Here is a 24,594-nt window from a genome sequence, read left to right as displayed (position 1 = left end):
ATCTAAGGCAGTGACTCTGGGAATAAACAGGAGACAACAGGTAAAAAGGCTTTTAAAATAGGACTTGGCAATGAGTATTCTGGATATGGGGATTAGAAGGAGGGAGGAGACAAGGTTGCATGTTAAGTGTCTCGTCAGGGTGATGGAGAAGAGGAGGAGGATGGTTTTTAGAACTTGATGCCTATGGGTTTCAGTGTGGACCTGCAGATGTAGGAAGCAGTGGGAAATTCAGATGAAAAGCTCCAGAGAGAGAAGAGAGTAGATTCAGGAGTCAACAGGCAGGAGGTGACAGGTGAAGCACAGAAATGGGTGAGATCTTTGAGCTCACTCAGAGGGAGAGAATGAAGCACAGAGAACTGGGGTCATGCTGGAGGTTAGGGCTCGGAATGTAAGAGTTGGCCGGAGAAGGGGGGTTGGCTGAGCTTGACGGGGGCTGGTCAGGGAGGACCTAAGAAATCCTGGTACCACATAGACCAAAGGAGATCTTTCCAGATTACAAAAGCAAGAAGTGGAGGCTGTTGGCCACGCTGTCTCAAGGAAGCCACCAGGTGGTGTTTGTTGGGAGTAAGGCTTTGATGAGTCACCTGAAGGCAAATGTTAGCTTGCCAAATGTCCAGCAGGGAGTGGTAGGTGAGGAAGGGGAGACTACTGGTGGAGGGGAGAACTCTTTGAAGAGGTTTGCACACTAGCAAAGGCTGGTGGGGACTGGGAGCCTGCGGAGGGAGAGGCAGCACAGGGCTGAGGACAAGAATTGTTAGGCAAAGGGTGAAGGAGGGAGAACGTGAAGGTAAGAGGGGCGATAATTGATAGAGCAAGGCTAAGAGGATGACTTGGAGGCAGATGTGTGAGAATAGGACATTTGTTAGTCTTTCATCCATTTTTTCCAAATAAATAATAGCCACATCTCCAAAAGCCCACCTGGAGGATCCGACCTTTCCGCAGGCTCGGTCTAGGTCCAGGTTAGATCCAGGTCAGATGGGAGAGGGAGCAGGGTGTTGCCAGCATTACTCTTGCAGACAACTGTTCCCCATGGGATTGGACAGCACACCTTCGCTGTGGGCCTGCGGCTTGGGAGGCGTCCCGCTCCCGGGCTCTGTGAATGTCCGCTCAAGGCCTTCAGGAAGGCCTGCCTGAAAGCCCAGACCACTTCTACTCTGACACCTAGCACCTCTGCCCAGAGCCCACGCAGAAGAGAGGCCTCGCGTCCCTCCCAAATCCCGAGCTCGAGCTCGGGCTGCAGCTCCCGGCCTTCCCCGGCAGGGGCGCTGGGAACCCGCGGATGACCGGCTCTCGTCCAGCGCCCGATCCCGCGCCCACCTCAGCCTACGGTGCCGCAACTTTTCTTGGGGCGTTCCGCCGCCCGCGGTCCTTGGAAAGCTCGACTCCAAAATCCGCCTCACTCTGGGCTGGCTCCGGCTGGGCTCTCTGGCGCAGCCTCCTCGGTTCCCAATTTCCGAGTTCAGCACCGGCTGGAAAAACATGTTCGCCAGGGTGGGGGCTCCCGGGACCCGCTGGTTGCCGCCCTCCGTGGCCGGCGCCGAGTCCCAGGCCTCCTCGGCCTCCTCCATCCCTCCTGGCCCTCCCCTGGCGCTCTTTCGCCTCTTGTTTTCTCTGGCCTTCCCCCTTCGCACCATTATCTCGCCTTTCCTCCTCCACCTCATTTCTCCTCTCTTCTCCCTTTCCCCTTTCTCTCTTCCCCTCCGTTCCCCTCTCTTACCTTCGCCCCGCCTTTCTCCTCTCCCTTCTCCCCCAGTTTCCCTCCCTCTGGCTATGCTTTAACCATCACCCACAAAGGAACTCTTCCGCTAAGAGGAGGGGAAGGGCCTTCAGGCCGTCACGCTCTCCAAGCCCCCTCTCTCCATCCTACTTCTTTCTTAACAACCCCTCCTCCAGCTCCGCGCATCTCGCCTTTCCGGCCACTAGATATCACGGGAGCTTCTCGGAGGCGGCGGGCGGCACTACGTGCCGGGGCCTCTAAACCACATCTCCTCCTCGTCCTCGAGTTTAGCTTCCCTCTCTCCGAAGTCTCTTTTCCTACAGGGCTCCAAGGGTCCTAGCCCAGATTGCATCCCACGCGCCCAGGCTGCGCTCTGCAGCGGGGTACGGGGGGCCTGATAAACCCTCGCTGCTCCGCGCCGGGGGCCCTCTCATTGGCAGTCGACGCTTTGAAGGAACAACTGAGCCCGCTCAGAAACGAATCTGGAAGAGTGAGGGCGCGACCTCAATCCCAGGCTAGAAGACAGGGGCTGGACTCCGCTCCCCCCCCCCCATCACTGTCTTCCTAAGCTCTGAACAGGGGTCCCAGGAAGGAGAGCGGTGGATCGGGGGAGAGCCGGCAAACCCCTGACCCTGCCGCCGGCGCCTCCCTTTTCTCTTCCCTCGCCCTCCAGGGCGTTTAAGGAATAACCAGGTTCCATCCGCGGGCGATGGGGGAGCATGTGTGAACGGGGCGCCAGGAGGAGGGGGCTATCCAGGGCGGCCTGCCTTGCTCTCAATATTGCCTGAGGACTCGCAGGCTCAGGAAATGCAAACACAGCCCGTGCGTGATCCGAGCGCGCCCACGGCCCGAGCGGACCCCTCCCCGCCCCACACCCCATGGCTCACACTAGCACGCACACATACGCGTGCAAACGCGCACGCACGGAGCCGCGCGCCCCGCACACCGAACCAGCCCCGGGCTCCACCAGGTGCCCCCAGCCCGCGGCGCCCGCCCACCCGCCAGCCCCTGGCGCACCTCTCACTTCACCCTCTCCCGCCTGCGCGCACGCACGCGCACGCACGCAGTCCCCGGGCGGGGGCGCAGGCCGTGAGGGGCGGGGGGCGGTGGGAGGGGCGGGCTCTGGAGCCGCGAGCGGAGTCCCGGGTCCGTCCCGCGCTCTGCTTCCGCGCGCTGCCTCCTCACGCGAAGGCTCTGGTCTTCCCTTCGGCTTCCGAACCCGAACAGTTGGCGCTGAAAACACTTTACTCCTCCTCCTCCTCCTCCCTCGAGACCCCCCTACCTTCCCCGCGCGCCATCTCCCGTTCCCCACAACAGGCCCGAAGAGTAACCCCCCAAACGCAGCCAGAAGCGGCTCCCAACTCTTCGGCGGGAGCAGGTTGGAGGCTGGATTTCGGAGAGACTCCGGATTGGGGTCCGTCGCCAGCCCCTCCTCCTGGATCCGGCTTGATTTTCATGTTTTAAAAGAGGATTTTCTCATTACCTTTGAACACTCCTTTTAACAAAATTTCTGGAGGAGCTCGGTGAGGAAGATTTGGGGGGGATCTTATTTTAAGGGGGAAAAAGCACCGAGGGGCATTTATTAATTTTTCTTGGGTTTTGGAATCACCCTTTGGACGAGAGAGCGAGAGATCGAGAGCGAGGAGGGAAGAGTGGAGAGGACCCGCGAGGCGCGCCAGCCCGAGCCGCCTCCTTCCCGGCCGCCCCCTCCCCACTCCCCCCGACACACACTCGCTCGCTGGCTCGCCGGCGCGCGCACACCCCCCGCGCCGGACCCGCACCTCGGCGGGCGCCACACTCTCGGCAGCCCGAGCCGCGGCAGCCGCAGCGGGATGGAGGCAGCGCGCACCGAGCGCCCCGCAGGCTGGCCCGGGGCGCCTCTCGCCCGGACTGGGCTCCTGCTCCTGTCGACGTGGGTTCTGGCCGGCGCCGAGATCACTTGGGGCGCGACGGGCGGTCCTGGGCGCCCTGCGGCCCCGGCTTCGCGGCCGCCGGCGCTGCTTCCTCTCTTTCCGCGGGCAGTGGTAAGCCAGTGGCCGGAGCAGCTGGCGGCGGCGCGGAGAGGCGCCGCACTGGGGCGCCGGCCCGGACCAGAGCCGCTGCCCCAGCCAGGAGGCGGCAGCGGCAGCGGCAGCGTTGGAAAGAAGCAGGGAGAAGCCGGGGGACCGTCGCCGGAAGGCGCGCGGTGGGAACAAGGCACCCCGGCTCAGGGCAAGCCTGGCGGCGCGAGGAGGAGTCGCCGGGCGCAGCCCCCCAGTGCCCTGGAACGCGGGGACGCCCGGGCCACTGCCTTGGCCGATGGTTCCAAAGGAAGCCGCCCTCTGGCCAAGGGTCTTCGGGAGGAGAAGGCGCCGCGGGCCGGGGGAGCGGCGGCCGAAGAGCTCCGGCTGCCTAGCACCTCGTTCGCGCTGACCGGGGACTCAGCCCACAATCAAGCCATGGTGCACTGGTCGGGACACAACAGCAGCGTGAGTACCCGCCCGGCGGCGAATCTGTCTCCTGACAGCGGGGCAGAATGGTGGGCGGGAACGGAGGACAGATAGTTGCTCGAGGGTCGAGGCAGAGGCTGGGGCGCCCTGACTTGTAGAGAGAACAGGTTTATCCGGCTTCCCCCACGCCCCCAACAGGTTAGCGGAGTTTGTTGTAAGATGGTGTGTGCATTTGTTTGCTGGAGACCCTCGGTTTGGGGCTGCCGGGAAGGGAGGGGGGAAGAAGTGTCTTAAAGACGAACAGGGAAGGGATCTGCGGTCCCTTTCCCTGGTACTCGGCTTGGAGAGTCCGTTTTCCCGTCGGGCGCTTGAATTCGTGGGTGAGGACGCGGCCTGAATTGGCGAACTGACGGATTCCTGCGACTGACGAGCCTCCCCCTTGCTCCCCTCCAATCACGCGAAAGGGAACCCGGGAGCTGGAGGCCACTCGGACTCCCAGACTCCTGCCGGCCTTAGGGTCGCTGCTCTTTGCTCCAGGCGCACTTTCTCCCAGCCCCGGCGGGAGGTTGCGCCTTGTCCGCCCGAGCCCCGGCCTTCAGGTCACAATGAGCACCCCTTCAAAACCCAGGCAGCTGCCTGGAAAGCTATAGGAGAGGCAGTTAAAAAAAAAGTTTAAAGCGTGAAGTGAAATTCAGCACCCATTTCGCACCCCTCACCGTTACGCACGCACAAGCACACCTAAGTCTCTGAGCAAAAAAACTCTCCTCGCCGGCTGCGTCCCGCATCACAAAGGGTTCCCAGAGTGGAGTTGGGTCCCTGTGCTTCCTGCGTACCTTTCCACCCTCTTTCTCTCCGCGGCCAGGTTCCCCTGAGAGCAGCTACCGACAGGTGGCGCCCTTGAGTCCACTCCAGCGGCCGCGGCGCTGGTGGCCCGGCGTCGGGCTCGGAGCACAGGCGGCCCGGGCAGCTACCGCAGCCGGCAGAGCGTCCTCGCAGAGGCTCCCCCACCCCGCCGCCTGCCGGGACCCAGCGCCTTGTGGCCACGCCAAGAAACGCCTGGGAACGCGATCTCCGGCGGAGGTGGGGGGGGGGCCTCCCGCGATCTACCCCACTCCCCTCCCGTCCGCGGCCCCCCACTTTCAGCCAGTCTTGCAAAAATCCTTTCCGCTTCGCTGGCTCTCCGGATCAAATCAGAACCCGGCGTTGGGCAGAGTCGGGAGGATGATGGATGTCTGTACAGGCAGCTTTGGGGAAGTCATTTGATCGGAAAGCACCGCCCCTCCCCTTTGTGTTTCTCTTTATGACTGGCATTAAAGATTTCCCTCGAAAATTCTGGCCTTTTTTAAAAGGGGCTTGGGGGTGTCTCAGAGGCGAGGAGTGAATAACAGGAAAGCCAGGAGTCCGCAGAGTGTAGCACATGGGAGCTGCCGAGTACAGATTTCGTGTTTTTTAATGATACACAGCACAGAGCGGGCAGCCCAGCCCGGGTACAGATGCTGGGCTGGAAGGATTTGTGCGGTCTGGCTCCGCAGCGGCGCGGTGGCTGGCTTCATCTGGCTCCAGTGAAGACTCCATCGCTTCGGAGTGCCCAGCTCTGGGCATGGGGGGGTGGGTATGGTGTGCCTTGGCGGGGATGGGCGATTGAAGTCTTTCAAGTCCCCAGAGGAAAGAGGGAGAGAGGGAGAGGTAATTCTCTGACAGCAGGGGGTGTGAATCAACTTCGTTTTAGTTTGATAATGAGGAAGTGTGTGTGTGTGTGTGTGTGTGTGTGTGTGTGTGTGTGTGGTTTTGTTCACATTCATACTGGGTGAGGAGGATGAAGAGGATGTGTGGAAGTGAATGTATCCCTAGGAGGAGGAGGTGCTGTCCTCACATATCTATGACTTTATTACTGTCACATTTGGACAATATAAATTCACTCTGACTAAAGAGTTTCCTTATGTCTGTGCTTTTATTTTAAGGATCATTTTTTGTGTGTTGACTTATCGATGGGACTTTAGAGAGGATGCTTTTTGCAAACAGTAACATGTGCATGGCCTTCTCTGCCCAGGTTCAATGCAGATGTGCAGCAGAGGAAGTGAGGGGGCAAGTCTAGTCCCAGGCCCCCTGGGGAAATGGTTTGTATTTGAAAGAGAGGCAGAAGTGCCTGGGGAGTGGACCAGTTGGCCTTGGAGCCCTTAGTGACAGCAGTGAGATTTGGGCAATCCAGGAACAGCCCTCGGGATGCTTCTTGGTTGTGTTCTTGGCCAGTCTTAACTGTGGCAACTCACGTGGGTGCAGGGACCCTCTCCTGTTGTCCTGTCCTTTCTTTCTGGTGGAAAAGAACTGCCTCTTGAGCACCTGGGCTGGATCTGCCTCTTCTGACCACACTGTGCAGGCAGTATCAGCTGGAAAGTCTTCATTGGGTATCAGATCTGTGCAGCTCTGAGGGAAGAGGGGGAAACATGTTCACGTGGCCCTATCTTTGAGAGACTTTAAGGAAACACCCCTATGAGAGGAACGGGGAAACCAGTGTCTGCAACATTACTAGGTTGGTTTTGTTCCCCATCCCCCTTCCCTGAAGACAGCAAAAGAAGATGCTGTAAATAAAAGCCAGGGTGAAGAGTGATGGGGATGATGAACTTTCTGGAAGCTTCCGTCATCATTGGTTTCAAAGTGGGGGCAGATGTTCTAGCATCAGGCTCTTTTGGCATGAAAAGAGAGTTCCATCTTCTCTTCTGACTTCCAAAGTACTAAACACATCCTTTTCTGGGAAGGCCACTAGTTTAATTTTGAACACATTGGGGTTTCCTGGCCTCCTTCCAGGTGCCGTTGGTGGACCTCATTATTTGACGTGAATTCCCTTTGGAAGGGAGGGTTTTCAGTCAGCCCATATAACTGAAATGAAAGTCCACTCTGACAATTTGCAGTCAGGCCCTCAGAGCTGGACATGCTCGGCTCCATTTGTCCAACTGTGCCCCGGGGGCATCAGAGGGAAATTCTTATGCAAGGCTGGGGTCATGGATTCACTTTGGTTCAAAGACTGTGGTCAGATAGCTTGGGGGGGAAAGGAGAAAGTGCCCGGAAGGCTTAAACCGGAAGCTGTCAAGAAAGGACTGGAGACTGGGTCCCTCTCTGACTGCTAGTTACTACGCTGCCAGGTGTTCTGGGGGAGAGGTGCGTGGACTTGGGCTCGGAGCCTTTACTCCTCTACTCAGGAGGGGCATTTGCCACCCTTTCTCTCTGGCAGTCTCCAGCTGGGCACCTGGTGATTAATGGGCAAGAGAGTGTTTCACAAACACCCCAAGGGAGCTCCATCCCCAGCGCTTGCAGGGAAACAGAAAAACACATCATTCTGCCCTTCTCCTTCAAATAAAGGAAGATGCCTTCTGCTTGCTCAGTGAATTGGCAAAGCAAATGGTTCTGGAGACGGGAAAGTTGTAAAAGCGATGGTCCTCTTCTCCATGCCCCCTCCTCCTTGGAGTAACCCTGGCTGGGGATCCCCCTTCCTGGTGCTGAGTTGAGAATGCTGCATTCTCCCTTGGATGACCCCCATCCCTTTCCAGCAGCTCACTGGCAGGGGAGAGCGATTTGCAGGCTGCTACCCCTGCAGTGTGTGTCTGGTTGGAGTGACTTGCCAGATAGTTTTCAATTAATGTGCCCAACAATGCACCTTGGTGAAGAGAAGCAGGGAATGCTGATAATTCCGGGTCCCCTCCAGATCACCCTTCCCTAGCACGCGAGGACACGCAGATGCTCCCAGGCGGGATTTCATACCTTTAACTAATTCAGCTGGACCGTGTTCTAAAATATTTACTCCTAATGTGCAAAATAGTGACAGCTTTGATCAGATTAATTGTATTTCACTCACTGGAGCAGCTAATTGTGGCTCTCAAACAGATTTTTCAAATAGCTTTTGGCTGGATTGTCTCGCCTTCATCCTCCCTGCTCACAATCCTCGTGTCACAATATCTTAATGCATTTTGCCTTCTCAGAGGCTTAATAAAGAAGCCTGCCACCGAAACTGTTCTTCAGGGGTTTGCCAAAAAGAATCTGTTTTTAATTAATATTACAAGGGGAGCCTCTCCTTTGAGATGGAGCTGGGAAATGCAGTGGGACAGAACGGGCACTAATTGCTCCTGGTCACTGTCGGCCTGGGGTTGGGGGTGGAGTGGGGAGAGGAGGGGGCTGGACACGAGGCTATTTGTCTCTATTTGTCTGCTCTGTGTTTCTTCTGATGGCTGGGTTATAGGGTGTGATTTGCTTCTCAGATCCTGCAGTGATTTCCAAGGTGAGCAGAATTTGCAAACTCCTTAATTGGGAGGCCTGATTTAATGATTGCAGAAATGCAGTGGTTGGAACTTGCTTCGTAGTTGGCAAAGAAGGAGTGCTGGGAAGTGGCTTCCCCAGTTGTGTTGGATTTAAGGAAAGGGGGGATTGTGGCTCCAGAGGCAAGAAGGCTCAGGGGGCGCAAGGGAGAACTGCTTTTTCATTGGGCTGTGGAAATCGTGTTATTGGCACTGGGGAATTTTGGAACTGGATGATAGGCGAGACCTGAATCATCTGGGAAGGAGCAGAGAGGTGTGACAAAGCCAGACCAGCTGAGATAGGAAGATGCGCCAGGGGTTTCTCCAAGGGTAGGTACACCTGAGGCCTGGTGGCTTGACTCACCTGTTGATTTCCTGCTTTCTTTGGCCTCTTGGCGGGCTTGAGATACTTCCCTTACAGAGGGAAAATGTCAAAGGATGATTTTTCAGCAAGTTTGGGAGAAAAGGGGTCTTATGGAGTTGGAGGTGGAAAATAGGGGCTTTGAGCATCAGCCAGCCACCTTCGGTGGGCGGAACCAGCATGGGGGGAGGGGATGGCTGGAGGCTGGCTAGCCATGCTCACCCCCTGGTGTGGGGAGTGATGGAGAGAAGGGTCTGCATGGTGCTCTGGTTTCACTGGCAGTGAGTGAAGATGAGAGAGCTCTAGCTCATATGCAGGGAGGGACTCAGCCATGTTCCACGAAGTGCGTGAAGAGTGATAGCCTCAAGTCTTCTTGAGAAGAAGCTATGAAGGAATTAGAAGTCCTTGTCCCTTGGAATGCCAGTGATTTCTTTCTTGGGTTCTTCATCGTTTGACAGTTACTATGACCAGGCATGGTTCAGCAAGGTATCTACCTTCTGGCTCGAGTGCCTTCACCTTCTTGGATTCAAATCCAAAGTCCTTTAGCCTGGCGTTCAGGGCCCTTCACTGCATATGTCCTGGGTCTACTTCTCTACCTGTCTGTTTGACTCTTCCCTGATGGGTTCCTTCCCTCTAACCAAGGGAGCTGCTTCATTGTCCCAAGCCCCATTGCTTCTGAGCCTTTGCACCTGAGGTCTTCTCCACTTAGATTACCCTTCTTCCTTCATTGAGACGCACCTGTTCTTCACAGCTCTGCTCAAGATTCAAATGCAGTGTCTCTCTAGAACTTTCCTTAAGCGCATTTGTTTCTCTTTTTCCTGATTGTAGAATTTAAAGACTGCATCACACATGTGATCATGATTTAGTTCAGTATATGTTCATTTTAACTTTGTATTATTTCATAAGTGTTTTCAAGGGGAAGCATGAGGGGCGATGGATGAAATACTTACGACCTCCCCCACCCCACAGTGTGAGGTTTGGTCTTCTCCTTGTGGCATGTGGCACAGAGCTTGTCCCATGGCTCAGTACATACTCACTGACCTGACCTCGGGGAGCTGGGCAGTGCCTTAGCTGCGTGGGGAGGACAGCCTAACACTGGCTCTTAATAGCTTTGAGTTTATATAGCTGGTTGATTACTTCATATATGAATTTTAGCATAAGGTTTGGAGGCATCTCTACACCACTTAGTAAGAATATAGAAATAGGCACTAGGCAATAAACCTGGCTTCTTCCTCTTGGACTTCAGAGAGCAGACGGACTTCCAGAAGGTACTCAGCCATTTGCTGAGTGTTTCCTACACGTGCAGGAGTGTTCTGGGCACTGTGGGGTCGGTAGGGATGTGAGGAGGGAGAGACAAACAAGGATAAGACACCACTTGCCTCAAGGTCCTTCCAATATGCTTTGGATATGAGACCACTATCTGTAGAGTTAAATAACACATGACACCAAGATAGAAGCCAGGGGTGATGTGTGGTTAATTGTCAAGCAGTCATTTCAGGCTATGAGCTCAGAGGAGAGAGGGTCCCTGGGGGAGATACTATGGCATTGAGACTCACAGAATGTCAAGGTTGAACGTGCACCGGGGTAATTGTCTTCGACAACTCACTCCACGTAGAGAGGAGGGGTTTGAGACTCAGACAGAAACATGGCATCCTATGGTCTGGACTCTGTACTGTTCCTTTTCTTTGTGTAGCCACCCCTTACTGGGAGTCTGGGTTTTCTTCTTTCTCCTCGGGTTTACAGACCATTTTTCTTCCAAGAGGACTTATGCGTTTTCACTCAGGGGAGGTAGGATGCTGCCCATTTGGTAGGTAGGATAGACTGAGGCCTAGGACAAATATACATGAGGCTAACCAAAGAGGCTTAGGATTAGGTTCACCGCTAGTTCCCTGGCCATGGCCTACATCCACCCTGCCCACCCGCTGAGGTGTCTACACACATAAATACCAAGCTCCTCCATGTTGGACAAGCTGTATCTTACTAACTGTTGTTAGGGGGGGCCTCTTGTGAGTCACCTCCTTATTCGAGTTGGTGAGTGAATCGAGCCTGGTTGCATCACCAGGCATATTTTGCTCATTTATTTTGATCAGTGTAGTTGGGGTTTAATTATTTATGGAAATGCTTTTCTTTAGAGTACACTAATAAATGCGCTGTAGTAAATTCGGAAAAAGTAATGGAGTCTAAGAACTTCGGGATTGCACAAATAGCTTTCTGCTATTAACTCCTTCCATCCCTGCTGGGTTGAGGTGAGAGGGACCTGGAGCACAGTGGGGCTAGCCACACAGGACTGTTGGCCAGTAAAACTACCCGCTGCTATGCGGGGGCCTGTTACCTGGCACCCACTGGATGAGAACCTAGTTTAGGGGGAAAACTGGAAATAGAGCTAGATAGGGTAATCAAGGATCCTGCTTGGTTGTGGATCGTGGGGTTACTTGGTCTGGGTGTGAATTCTTACTTGTGGAGTATATTCATCATGAATGAAATCTTATTCAGAACTTATTGGGAGCAATCGTATAGTAAATAGGAGCTTGGGTTCTGGAACCAGATGACTGGGTTCAAATCCTGCCTCTGTCTCTTAATAGCTGTGTAACATTGGGCAAGTTGTTATTCTTTCTTTGCTGTTTGTTGATCAATAAAAAGAGTGGTAATAATAGTACCTCTCACACTGGGCTGTTGGAAGGATTCAGTGAGATCGTGTACATGGCAAAGTGCTTAAGAGAAGTGCCGGACTGGTAAGCCCTCCGGGTACTCTAGTTTGCTTTAGTTGTTATTTTTGTATTAGAAAGGGCTTTCCCTTCATTTTCAGATAGAAACATTGAAGCAGAGGAAGGAAGTTCGTGCTCCAGGTTTTCCAGTGAGCTGATGGCAAAGCCTTGGCCAGAACCCTCAGGGTGATGCTCGCTTCAGGCACCTCCCGTCCTCAGTCCTCGGCCAGATGAGTCTCTGTGATGTCCCTCATATGTGCTGTGTGGAGATAGACAGTGGAAGAGAGAGAGAAGCGAATGACTGGGGCCTTTGAAATTCATATTCAGAATTTGTAATAGAAATGGTTAGAATTGCATAGTTAGAACAAGAGTAATGATCATACTAACGAACAGCTTATATGGTGGACATTTTTGGGGGATTTCACTGAACGGTTAAGGAAGGTACCCAGGAAGGTGAAGAGTAGCTTATCTCGATTTGGGTGTCTATAATTAGACCTCACAGCTAATGTCGGAAGACTTCTTGAAGGAGGTGAGTGAGATGTGTAGCTTCAGGAAAGTAGGAGAACAGTGGGCTGCTGGGGCTGGGTGGCAAATAGACTCATCTACATGGAAGCCATAGGATGGAGCTTGATGTTCCAGCTTTACTCGCCCTCTTGATCTCCCAGCTCTCTCTGCTTCGTGCCTGGTGTAAAAACGGGAATATCCATAACTAGGACTATCTGCAGAATATCTGCAGCCTTTTTCCCAGAAATATCACACTCACCAAACCCACTAGTTATTTTGTAGTGATCACTACTCATCAGGATACAGGCCTGTATTCCCTTTTTGCCTGTACCCTATTGTACCAAGACTGGAACCCGAGATCCCTACACAGACACTAGAGGGAGTGTTACCCTGGGAAAGAAGTGAAAATAAATAGGATGAAATAATAAAAAAAAATGCTGCACAAGGAATTGTTCCAAAGGAGAGAAGAAGAGAAACAGTGTCCTGCAGGTGCATGGTGGGAGGGGTGGTTTGGTGACCCAAAGATGCATATTGATTGACAACAGGGTAGTTCAGTCCCTGGGGGGTCGATCATTCAGCCTCTTCCTGCAGAAAAAAGGAAATGGGTGTTTTGTTCAAATCTGTCCTTTCTGCAGTCCATTCGACCCACTAATGGCCCAATTAAGACTCTAGAAGTAAATTTGGCAGGAGTGATGCTCAGGCTTGGTTCCCCTGTCTCTTGTGCATTTTCTCCCTTTCTGCCCCTTCACTTCCTGCGTGCGCATGGCCATCAGTCAATAGAAGCCTACTGAGTTGAATGGATAAGTACTTTCTTAAATACTTAAAGCTGCCTGAGTAAAGAATGAGTGTCCTGAAGGTAGAGGAGGACCTCTTCTTGCTGCCCCCCGGGCCTAGGCTCTGCACCCCTGGCCCTCTCCGTTCTCTCACCGGTGCTCAGGTCCCACATCCTGGATTTAGTACTTCCCCAGTCTTTTTGGTGTCTATGATGAGGTGGACAGTTTCTCTTCCAGATGGTTAGAGTCAGGTTAAAGATTACACTGCTGCATCAGAAATGAACTTTTTCTTTTTCAAATCTGTTCTCAGTGGGAGACGGAGAACAATTACTGAGTTGAACATTTTTTTCAGGGCTAGAAAAGTAGCTCAAGCTGCCATATCTGAATGTGATTACATGTAGCGGAGGAACTTGTTACAATAAGAGTTTTGAGACCATAAAACTGGAGATGCAGAGAAATTTGTTTTCCAGGGTGGTGGTAGGTAGAGGAAGCTATTTTTAGAGGCAAAAGAGTTGCTCATATCACTGTGTTATTGTCAGTGTTACTCATCCTTGAAAGCAAACTTTTGACTGGAAGATTTCTCAAAATGCTGAAATGTCTTTTGGGTTATGAGAAGGTCCCCAAGCAACAGTGACTTTGAACAGATCTCTGAGCCTCAGTTTCACTGGCTGTAAAATTGGGATAATGGTGAACTATTGGATTGTTGGTAAGCCTAGAGACGATGCGTGTAAAGGGTCTAGCATCATAGGCCGTTTTGTTGGTAAGGAGTGTTCTCATTATTTGTCTGGGCAGGAAATGGGGTAGACTGACAGTCTATCCTTTTCATAGCGGATCTCTTGGTCCTCTGCCCTATTCCCTTGGCACTTGGTGTTTCTCCGCATGCTGGCCTGACTTCTGTCCACCAGCACCAGGGGCTGTTTGCCCATTGGAACTCACTTGATCACACAAGGCGCAGGCTGGAAGTGTCAGTGCAAGAATCAAGTTCTTGATTCCCATCAAGGACTAGGGAGCAGCCACTTACCAATGGCCAGTGGAAGTTGGTGGATAAGTACCCCAGCTCCCTTACCCTTTAGGGTGGAGTAAATCAGAGACTTGTTTTCCACACTCTCTCCCAGAGTCATTGGGATTAAGCCCCACTTGCCTACTGTGGTAACTTGTTTGCTTTATCAGCTCCCTTCCCATCCCTCCCTCATGTCCCCACTCCCCTGACAGTATTTCTTGAGATCACCTCCCAGATAATCTTCTTGAATTCAAGTCTTTGTTTCAGGGTATGTTTCTGGAGGAACGGAAACTAAGATACCTTGGTTATTTCCAAGTGTGTTAGTCTGGGCTTTCTAGAGAAAGAGAAGCAATAGGTGTGTGTGTGTGTGTGTGTGTGTGTGTGTGTGTATACATGTACATATATATACATATATGTATATGTAGGACATGGAGCAGTAGGATATGAGATTTATATATATATATATAGTGTATATATGTAAAGGAAGTTACTATAAGGATTTAGGAGACAGTATAATAGGGGCTAAGAAGTCCTAAATCTGTGGTTGGGAAGCCGGAGTTGATGTTGCAGTTCCAGTCTGAGTCTGAGTCGGAGGGCAGGAGACCAGTGTCCCAACTTGAAGATGGTCAAGCAGAGAGAAAGAATTATTTCTCACTCAGCCTTTTTGTTCTCATCAGTCCCTCATGGCTTGGACGAGGGCACTCCCATTGGGAGGGCAATGTGTTTTACTCAGTATACTGATTCAAATATTAATCTCATCCAGAAACACCCTCACAGATACACCCAGAGTCATGTTTGGCCAAATCTCTGGGTACCCCACTGCTCAGTCAAATTGACACATACAATGAACCATCACGCCAAGCCAGGAATTTTGCTCGGACTCTTTTAAAAGCCTGCTCAGGGCTCTCCTGTAGTAAGGATTGGATGTGGGGAAGGAGATGAAGTCACTGACCCTACTTCTGAGACGGTCTTCCTTTTGAGTTGGCCCCTACCAGAAGAAAGGAGCCTGCTCCGGGCTTATACTGAGTGGCAGGAATGTGGTGCTGGGGCTTTGAGGAGGGGATGACACCTCCAAATTAGTGTTCCCTGCCATGTGACAAGGCTGAGGAGCCTCGCCTCACTCCAGGGTCTGTGCGGGGTCTTCATAATACACAGAGGCTCCCTCTAACTGTTGACAGATGATCTCCTGCCTGGGAATGGGTGCAATTCCTCTTTTTCTTAGACATTGTCAGGATTTGGGCAGGGAGCAGCTGAGCTTGTGTTGGTATGTTCCTTTCTAAGATCTCATCAGCGAGGGGCATCATAGTATTTTAGAAAGAATATTGGCTTGGGAGCTGACACCCCTAGATTGGGGTTTCTGATGTACACTAACTGTCTTCAGCAGGTCACCATTTCTTAGGTGTAAGAGAATGAAGACTCTTCAGTATATGTCTATAAATAAAAGTTTTTTTTAATGGGTGCATCAGTAAAGAAAGGGTCTAGAATGATGATAAAAATACCAGAAAATGCTTCTTTCAAGCACGCATAAATTTGGTCTTACTCAAGCAGATGTGCATTCATTCATTCATTCCTTTGCATAGTGTGATGCTAAATCAAGTCCCTGAGTTTTCTGGGATTCAGTTTCTTTATCTATAAAATGGAAGCGTTGCATAAATTGATGCAGGCCCGTCTCAGCACAACCTAGATGTGATATTAGGTCAATCATTTCTTTATGTGTGAAATGGGGACAATCCTATTTGCTCCCTTTATGTCACCGTTAAATAATGACATAATGCACCTGGAAGCATTTTAAAAAGAACTCTTCTCAAAGCAATATGAATGGGGGTGATATGAATCCAAGGTGTTAGTTCACCTTACCTCTCCTTTATTAAGCAGCTAGAGGTCCTTCCACAACAGATTTGAGACCATGTCCAGCCACCACCCTGTTTTACCTTCTCCCAGCAGAAGTGAAACGCTTCCATTAGCACACATACCATGGTGTTAAAAACCTCAGGCTTTCTTATTCTAGGCACGATGTACAATTTATTTCAAGTCACATCTGATATAATAAAATTCTCAGATGGGAGTGTAATAATTTGGATGTTTAAAAAAACATTTGTTCCAGGACTTGACCTGCATTGATTGCTCAGCCTTATTCCTTTCAGATAATATGAAGTATTTGGGGAGCATCTGCTGTAATGTCTACTGATGCAGACCGGACACCCAAAAAGCATATAGTCTTGTGTGTGGGAAACACATATTGGGAACATATTAGAGAACAGAGAACAGCGTGAGATACTTAGGAAGTGCATCAGATATCATCTGGGCCACGGTGAAGGAAGGCCAATACGATGTGGAGAATAGCATGCTTGTTTGATTATCTACAACAGAATCCGGTAACCTGGTTGACAATCCTCACAACTAAATCTGTGTGACGTGATGAGAAGTGTCCGAGCTTTGAGATCAGGTAGTTTGTTTTGTGCTCTGACAGTTGCTCAGGATTCTGCCACATGAGTTTGGGCTGTAGCTTTCTCATACAGCTTTTTGTTTTTGTCTTGAGTTTCTAATTGTTTTATCTTCCTCCTAGACAGAAGAAACGTCTGTTTCTTTTCCATTGTACTAAGATATTCCAGCTTCTTAGTTGTGTTATTAGAGGTTCTAATTTGTGCTGATTTCTTTCTCAGTCTGCCTTCCTGTTGTCATCTTACTCCTTCTATTTGTTCTACTCCTGGGTTAGTGCTTCTGTTCCTTGGGCTCCGTTCCTCTTTTTTGGGGGCTGATTTTCACTTTCCTGAGGTTTATCCTCAAGTATTCTTTTGTAGAGAGGGCACAGGAATGTCCTGGCTTATTCCTGTGTCCTGATATAAGTATTAATAGATTGCTTTTAATTCTCAAAAGATCCTGGCTGATAAATTATATGGCCACCCAGTGCTTGAGCCATAGTTTTTTTTTTTTTTTTTTTTGCCTCATTCTTGACATGTCAAATATTTACTTGGCTCTCACATTGGCTTGATGGTTTATCTGGACATAGAAATCTAGGGTCAAAAAAATTTCTCTTGGGGGGCGCCTGGGTGGCATAGCGGTTAAGCATCTGCCTTCGGCTCAGGGCATGATCCCGGCGATCCGGGATTGAGCCCCACATCAGGCTCTTCCGCTATGAGACTGCTTCTTCCTCTCCCACTCCCCCTGCTTGTGTTCCCTCTCTCGCTGGCTGTCTCTATCTCTGTTGAATAAATAAATAAAATCTTTAAAAAAAAAATTTCTCTTGGATCTTTGAAGAACTTAGATTACTGCTGGTTTTGCATCATCTGCTAATTTTGTATTATATGTGTCCCTCTCCTGCTCAGGACGGATGAGGGTAGGGAAAGGAGGTGTCTAGTGTGGGCCACCTGTGGCTTTGTTCAGGTTAGGGATGCACAACCCTTTAAGGAGACCTGATGCATTACAATCAGATTTATATAGAATCAGCAACATGTGTGGGGGATGAAACACTATGGAGCAATTTGCCATAGACACTTACTGTCTGAATACCTTTAATATAAAACTTAGCCCAAAAAAGAGTAGTTTTAGTCACTTTACATTTTAAAAATGTAAGACAGCTTTTAAAAAGTTCATCAATATTCAACAGGTATTTGTGGAGTACCTGCTGTGTGCCAGGTGCTGCTGGGCTCTGAGTATATTATGGTGATCAGTGCTCTGAAGGAGAGGTTCATGACATTATCAAAGATTACACTGGGCACATTTCACTTGGAGAGGGCAGAGAGGCAAAAGCAGATGAGCTGAGATCTCAAAAATGCACTGGGTTAATTAGGTGAAGAGGAGAGGGCAGAATGTTCTGGGCACAGAGATTCTGGAACATGAGGGAAGAAGGTATATGAAAGGGACAGAGAGAAGGACATTGTGGCTGGAGCAGAGGGTTTGTGGGCTGGAGGCTGGTGAGAGATGAAGCTAGGTAGGCAGGCATCGGTAGGGCCTTTTGGGTCCAGGGGAAGGAGTTTATTCTGTAGCCTAAGAGCAAAGGGGTAAGCCATTGGGAGGATTGAAAGTAGGAGAGTCATATCATTAAGTTTGCATTAAATAAAACGCCTCTGATCATTCTGTGGGTTAGATGGGAAAAGGAGGCCAGACTGTCGCTGCAGCTAGAGAGGGTGATGGCTAGTGTGGTAGCCATGGAGGTGGGCAAGGAGAAGCCAAAGGAAGAAGTACTTAGCAGGTGTAGTTGATTGTATTGTTGGCTTCTCTATATAATTCTTCACTCCTCCATATAACCCCCTTTGCATTGGGCCCTGGGAGTGCCCTTTCTCTGGGGTTGGGCCTTCCTTCCCTTCTTCCTAACTTTGGGTTTGGCCTTGTGTCTCACTTTGGTCAGTGGAAGAAGTGCCAGTTCTAAGCTTAGTTAGCAAGAGACATCATGTGTCCACCCACTGTCTTGTGCCTCTGCAGTAGCCATGAGGAAACATGCCCAGGCTAGTTTGCTGGTCCTGAAGGAGAATGACACAAGTCATATATAGCCACTCCCAGACAAGCCTAGCCTACATTAGCCCAGTCCAGAGCAGCAGAACTGCCCAGCTGGGCCTAGCTGTGTCAGCCAACCTCCAGCTGCCCTATATAGTTACGAGCATACGTGATTTTTATGAGAATAAGTGGTTGAGATTTGAGTGGTTTGTTCCACAGCATTTGTGCAGCCAAAGTTAACTGATACAGCCGGTAAAATCAACAGAACTTGCTAGATTGGGTAGAGCAAATCTGTGGGAACATAACTAGAGTATAAAGTAAGGTTCACCTATATTTCAAGGTCATTAGCCTCATATGTGCTCGGGGCTATACTTAGGTGTGTCTTTGGTGGTTTCCTGCCCCTCACCTCTCTTTATAATTCATGGCTTTTCCCAGAGCTGAATGAGGTAGGTCAGAATTCATGGTCCAAAAGAATTAATCTTCCCCCCTTTTCCCTTCTCTCTCTTTCCAGCAGCCTACTCGGATTCCAGCAGAGCGTTGGAGCCCAGCGATTCTTAGGTCCCTCAACGGGGGCCTTCAAGCCCTAACACTCGGTGTATTCTTGTTCGTTGAAGTCAGTTTCTGCTCTAACTGTGAAGATGGGATTTCACTTCAAGTGGGGCAAGATGAAGGGCCGGGGATTTTTCTTGGTCTTGACTGATTATTTAAAATATATTAGTTCTGATAAAAGATTTAGCTTTTAAACAACACATTTAATATAGGGAATTGTGTTTTATTTATTAATTGCAGTTGCAGAGAGATTGGTAGGAGTTGCACTAACGTGCACTGTTGTGATTTTGCGAAGTATAGTAATTACTGTAATATTTTGTTGAATTATTAATATCTACTATGCCTGCAGGAACATAAGCTTCTGCAGTCAAATTCATTCGCGATTGCCTTTCCCCCCTCTGGTTCTGTTTTGTGTTTTCTTCTCTTTCTTGTACACTTATGAATTTTTTAAGAAATGGAGTTGGAGGGGCAGGGTTGGTTATATGGTGTGAAACACCATTGTCACCCTGTAACTAACGTAGGCAGGCAGAGGAGAAAGCCTGTGGTTTCCTGTTGGTCTCTGGCCCCAGCCAAGCCTGTCGGCAGTACCAGACTGAGGGATGCTGAAAGGGCCATGTCTGGGAAGAAAGGACTCATCAATGTGCCTTTTCAGGAGCTGAGATGCAGAGAGGAGATAGCAGGGAGGCCAGTGTGTGTGTGCACACGTGTTATGTGTGCACGTCTCCAAGCAGGGCTGCTCTTTCTTGTAGGTGGAGTTGGCAGGTGTTTGGGTGTAAGAGTGGAAATAGCGCTAGCTTCCTTTATTAATTGTTTTAGCAACTACTGCTAAGTGTCTGTTATGTTCTCCAGTAAGATCACTGTGGATGATGATGGTAATGATGATGATGATGATGGTGATAGCTTAGGTGTGTGGATGGGCTCATGGTGCGGTAGGAGTCCAGATCCAAGCACAAGGCACATGTAGGAGTATCCCTTTGGTTGTGATTATATTGAAGTTGGAAGACCAGCCTTCACATCACCATCTCCCAGCTTTACAAAATGGCCCAAGTCAGTCAATAACCCAGACTCAAGTTTGCTTATCTGTTTCATAGGTGCAGGAAGCAAGATGCAATCATATTGGAAAGGGTGTTATAGACTACACATTTCCAGACATATTTAAGGGAATGCCTTTGTTATTAAATCATAGGAGAAGTGGCCTGTATTTGTGGTGTGATTTCTGAGGGGCAGCAGGAAGTGTTCCCTGCTCGATATCTGTTTTTATTTTGCTAGAAACTTCACAATGCAGGAATCATTCTTTCGGGTTAACGTTAGCCTCTGCAAGATCCTCTTAAAATACCAATATTCGAGAGACAATATTTAAGAGCTGGAAAGAACAAATAATGACCTAACCGCATCCTTTTCCAGATATGGAAAGTGTGACCAAGCGAGGTTGTGGAGTGATCAGATTCATCAAGATGGCGGAAGCTCCCATCCCCATGTCCATCTCCCTGATCCCTCATCCAGTGCTCTTCCTACAACACCCTGATGCTCTTCCATTTTCCATGAAGTTCTCAATACAGTCTAGGGCTTTTTCTCCCAGAAGGGAGCCTTGGGCAGAACGAACACATTCAGTGACTTTGGGGAGACACAGGGGAAGGGATGTTCTAGGTGGTGTAGTCATGCTTGGGTCAGGTGGGCCTCACTCCACCTCTGACTGGCTCTGTCACATTGGGCAGGTCACTTCTCTGCAACCTGCTTCTCTCCTTTATAAAACTGGGATTATAATCCCTATTTTATACAGCTTTTGTGAGGGATTAGTGAACTTGGAAGACTTGGCATGGTTCCTGCCCTGTGGTGGAGGATACTGGAAGGTGATCTTAGGTGGTAAGAGGCCCTGAAGATTAGTGTGGTCTACCTCATAGTCGGTCTCTTCCTGAGAGCCTTGTTGCCCACTGTGAGGGTGTGTGTGAAGATGAAAGGGAAGTTGTACTTTCCAACACTGCCACTGCCCTTCCCCAGGGTGGGGGAGAAGGAGAGGCCCGTGAGGTGTCCGGGGGAGGAAAGCCTGTCATGGCCAGAGGGATGAGCCGAGACTTACCAACTGCCCTCCTTTTCTCCTCATCTCAGACAGTACAGATCCAGCCCCACTGGGGATGGCAAGAGGTGAGGCTGAGCAGCTCCAAAGATCAGCAGGTGACTCTGAAGAAGAGACAAAAGGCCTTGCATCCACAGTCTGCATGGTTCTGGGTCATATGGGGCTCTTCTCCTTGACTTAACTTACTAATGTGGTTTCCTGAAAATGGTTTCAATTTTTTTTTTTTTTAAACTGAGAGTTTATCTTGCTTCTAACAAGTCCATCCTGAATCCCTCGTGAGATGGGTAGGACCTGTTGTTTCTTGGTGAATTTATGGCAAGTGAAACAGGGCCACCCGTCGGTTAGAACTTGGGCAGAGGATGGAATTTCCAGAGGGACAGAAGGACATCTGAAACACCCCAGAGACTGTGTCTGCTCTGAGGTCCTGGGGCTGGTCTGGCATTTGCATCAAGTGAAATAAGAAAAGAAAGGGACCAGGGAAGTGTGTTCCGTTTCCCTTCCTGGCTCTTTTCCTCCCCTCTGTCCAGCACCATCCACTGTCTTCCTTCTCCCTGCACCGGGAAACGGTTCTAACATCAGTCCTGCACTGTCTCAGTTCCCTTTCCTGAGGCCTTTGTGTTTTATTAGACTTTTTTTCCAGCTTTACTGAGGTATAATCGAAGAATAAAAATTGCATATATTTAAGGTATACAATGTGATATTTTGACATATGTATACATTGTGAAATGATCAGCAAAATCAAGCTAATGTATCCTCACCTTGTATAGTTACCTTTTCTTTTTTCTGGTGAGAACATTTAAGACCTATTCTCTTAGCAAATTCCGAGTATGTAATATAGTATTAATTACAGTCCTGGGGCTGTACATTAGCTATCCAGAATTTATTCATCCTGCATCATTGAAACTTTGTACTCTTTGACCAAGCCCTCCCGATTTCTCCTACCTTCTAGCCCCTGGCAGCCCCCTTTCTACTCTCTGCTCCTATGAGTTTGACGTTTTGAGATTCTGCGTGTGAGATCACACAGTACTTGTCCTTCTGCGCCTGCCTTATTTACCTAGCGTCACGTTCTCCAGGCTCACCCACATTCTCACCAATGACAGCGTTTCCTTCCTTTTTAAGGCCAAACAATCTTTCATTGTGTGTGTACACACACACACACACACACACACACACACACACACACACATATACACCACATTTCCTTTATCTAGTCATCCATTGATGGACACTTAGGTTGACTCTATATCATAGATATTGTGGATAATACTGCGATGAACATAGGACTGCAGATCTCTCTTTGAGATACTGATTTCATTTCCTTTGGTATACCCAGGAGGCATTTTAGGGATAGGGACTCTTAAAAATCTTAGCCTGTACTATTTGTCTACCTTTTCCACCTTCAGGGCTGGCCTCAGGGAGAGGGAGGCTGGTGCCATTTCTGGCCAGAGATGCTTGTTTCCTTTCTGACTCCCCTGAACCTCAGAGCACCACTAGGAGCTGAGAGGGAGGGCTGTGACCAAGGGCTGGCTTTCATCTCTCTGTCAGTTACTTGCTGCCTTTTTTTTTTTTTTTTTTAAGATTTTATTTATTTATTTGAGAGAGAGAGGAGAGAGCCTGAGCGGGGGGCGGCGAGGGAGAGGGAGAAGCAGACTCCCCACTGATCAGGGAGCCTGAAGCAGGGCTGGATCCCAGGACCCTGAGATGATGATCTGAGCCAAAGGCAGACACTTAACCAACTGAGCCACCCAGGTGCCCCCTGGTCACATGCTTCTAAAACTGTGTTTTCTTTGGCTACGGAGGCAGGGAATTGAGATCTCTACTGTCTCCCCCGCCCCTCCTCCAATCTTATTTATTTATTTAAAAATATCTATGTAACATAACAATTGTCATTTGAACCGTTTTGAAGCGGCATTGATGATACTCCTGTTGCTGAGTACCCGTCACCACGATCTGCTTCCCAAGCTCTCTCACTGCCCAGCAGAGACTCTGTAAATATGGATCAGTGACTTCTTATTGCTCTGAATTCTCTTCGTCATTATCTGAGCAGGTGTGGGGGCTTCTAGCTCGTTCCTGGATTCTGCTTCTCCTACCCCATCCCTAATCTCTCCCCCTCTTCTCCTTTTCTCCACCACAGGGGCCCGTGTTGTTGGGGATGAGGACAAGGCTTGTAGTACTCAGGGCTGAGAGATGGGCAAGATTTCCATCTCCTCCCCTTCATGTTCCATGTTCTTTATTTATGTGATGATTTTCACCCAGAGATCTGTGCCGCCTTCTGCCTTCCGCTTGTTCTTGGCATGGGGCATTATGCCACATCACTGACAGGCTGGCCGCTATGTCCAGGGTAGTCTTGTACTTGGGACTTTGTCTCAGCGGAGCCTTTTTTATGGGAGACTTGTTTCTCTAGAGCTGAGATCGGAAACAACCACACTCCATAGTTGAGCTGTTATCGCCTGTATTCGTTACTATCTTTGTCATTATAAGTAGTGAATGATGATGATGAGCACTGTGTTGTAGTTTGGGCACTTTTATGTGTTTACGAGTAACGTATATCGTCCTGCAACAGTTCAGAACCCATTGTGAGCAAATTCCGAATTGTGCTTCTGTGCTGTGGCTGATGCTGAGCAGAGAACAATGCGGCTTTGGTCTGGTCTTCTGGGAACTTGAAACCTAAGATACGTGTATGTAAGTAGAGGCAGATGGAAACATTAAATCCACACTGACACCCAAAGTGAAGCCTTTGGGGAGGCAACCTAACATTTACCGAGGACCTCCTAGGCGTCAGGGGTCTGTCTTGGGTCCTTTGTATGCGCTGTCGCCTTTCCCTGTGCCGGTGAACAACGAGCTGGGGCTGCTGTTACACGGGTCCCTTACAGATGAGGAAACCGTGATGAAGACAGGTTGCCTGGATTGCCAGGGTCACACAGCTGATATGCTACAGAGTAGGTAGTGAAATAGAAGAACAGGTCCCTGAGTCTGCTATATTGTTGACATAGAAACCAGGGGGTTGCAGAGTTTGGGTGTGGGGATGGGCTGAGAGAACCAGAGCGAATAGTCGGGTAGAGAGGAGGGCATGAACTTTTATTTCATTCTAGAATGACACAACTTTGTAAAAACCACAGACAACACGTAGTGTACTCTTCCTGTGCCAGACGTTGAACCGTGAGCTCCGCATTCAGCATCTCACTTAAAGTTCCTCGCCTTTCCGAGCGGCTACGATTATGAGCCTCCTTGTAAGGATGAGGAAATAAAGGCACAGAGGGGTTACATTCCTGGCCCAGGTCACACAGCTGCTGAGTGACCGAGCCACAAGTCCCGCGTGGGCCCGGCTGACTTGAGAGCTCCTTACAGGCGGGGCCAGAGAGCCTCCTCTAGACCCTTCTCCGCCTGCTCCCAGAAAGGAGGGCGAGGCTTTAGGACTGTGGGGTTCAACTACGGATCCCACCAGGGCTAAGATGCATCTCCAACTCCTGAACCTTTCCCCACTTAGACCATCTTATTCTTCTCTAAGGTGAGCATTTTTTCTTAAGTTCTGGTGTTTCTAGGTCAGGAGCAGGAGGAATAAAGACTCAGAGGTAAGAAGTAACAGGGTGTGTGTGGGAACCAGGAGAGAGAGGGATGAGGTGAAGTTAGATCATGGAGGCATTGCACATCCTGCCGGCTTTTTCGGCTTCATTTTTGTTGGCAATAGGCACCCCTTAGTCACTATGAGCAAGGGCGAGATGCAATTAGCAGAGGCATCAATCCTTCTCATTCCATCTCAAA

At 50.0% G+C, this 24,594-nt stretch overlaps 1 protein-coding gene across 1 annotated transcript in view; it reads left to right on the top strand.

Moving 5' to 3' along the window:
• Positions 1 to 3,517: 3,517 nt before the first annotated feature.
• Positions 3,518 to 24,594, top strand: part of SORCS3 (sortilin related VPS10 domain containing receptor 3) — a 568,094-nt gene continuing 547,017 nt past the window's right edge. Inside the window, exon 1 of the mRNA XM_057308491.1 lies at positions 3,518 to 4,185. Within this exon, the coding sequence (XP_057164474.1) occupies positions 3,550 to 4,185 (636 nt within the window). The 5' untranslated portion in view covers positions 3,518 to 3,549. The remainder of the gene's footprint in view (positions 4,186 to 24,594) is intronic.

Source organism: Ursus arctos, unplaced genomic scaffold, assembly GCF_023065955.2.
Source record: "Ursus arctos isolate Adak ecotype North America unplaced genomic scaffold, UrsArc2.0 scaffold_7, whole genome shotgun sequence".
Classification (NCBI taxonomy): Eukaryota; Metazoa; Chordata; class Mammalia; order Carnivora; family Ursidae; genus Ursus; species Ursus arctos.
Note: the sequence above shows the minus strand (reverse complement) of the source record. Positions and strands in the feature narration are given on the sequence as shown.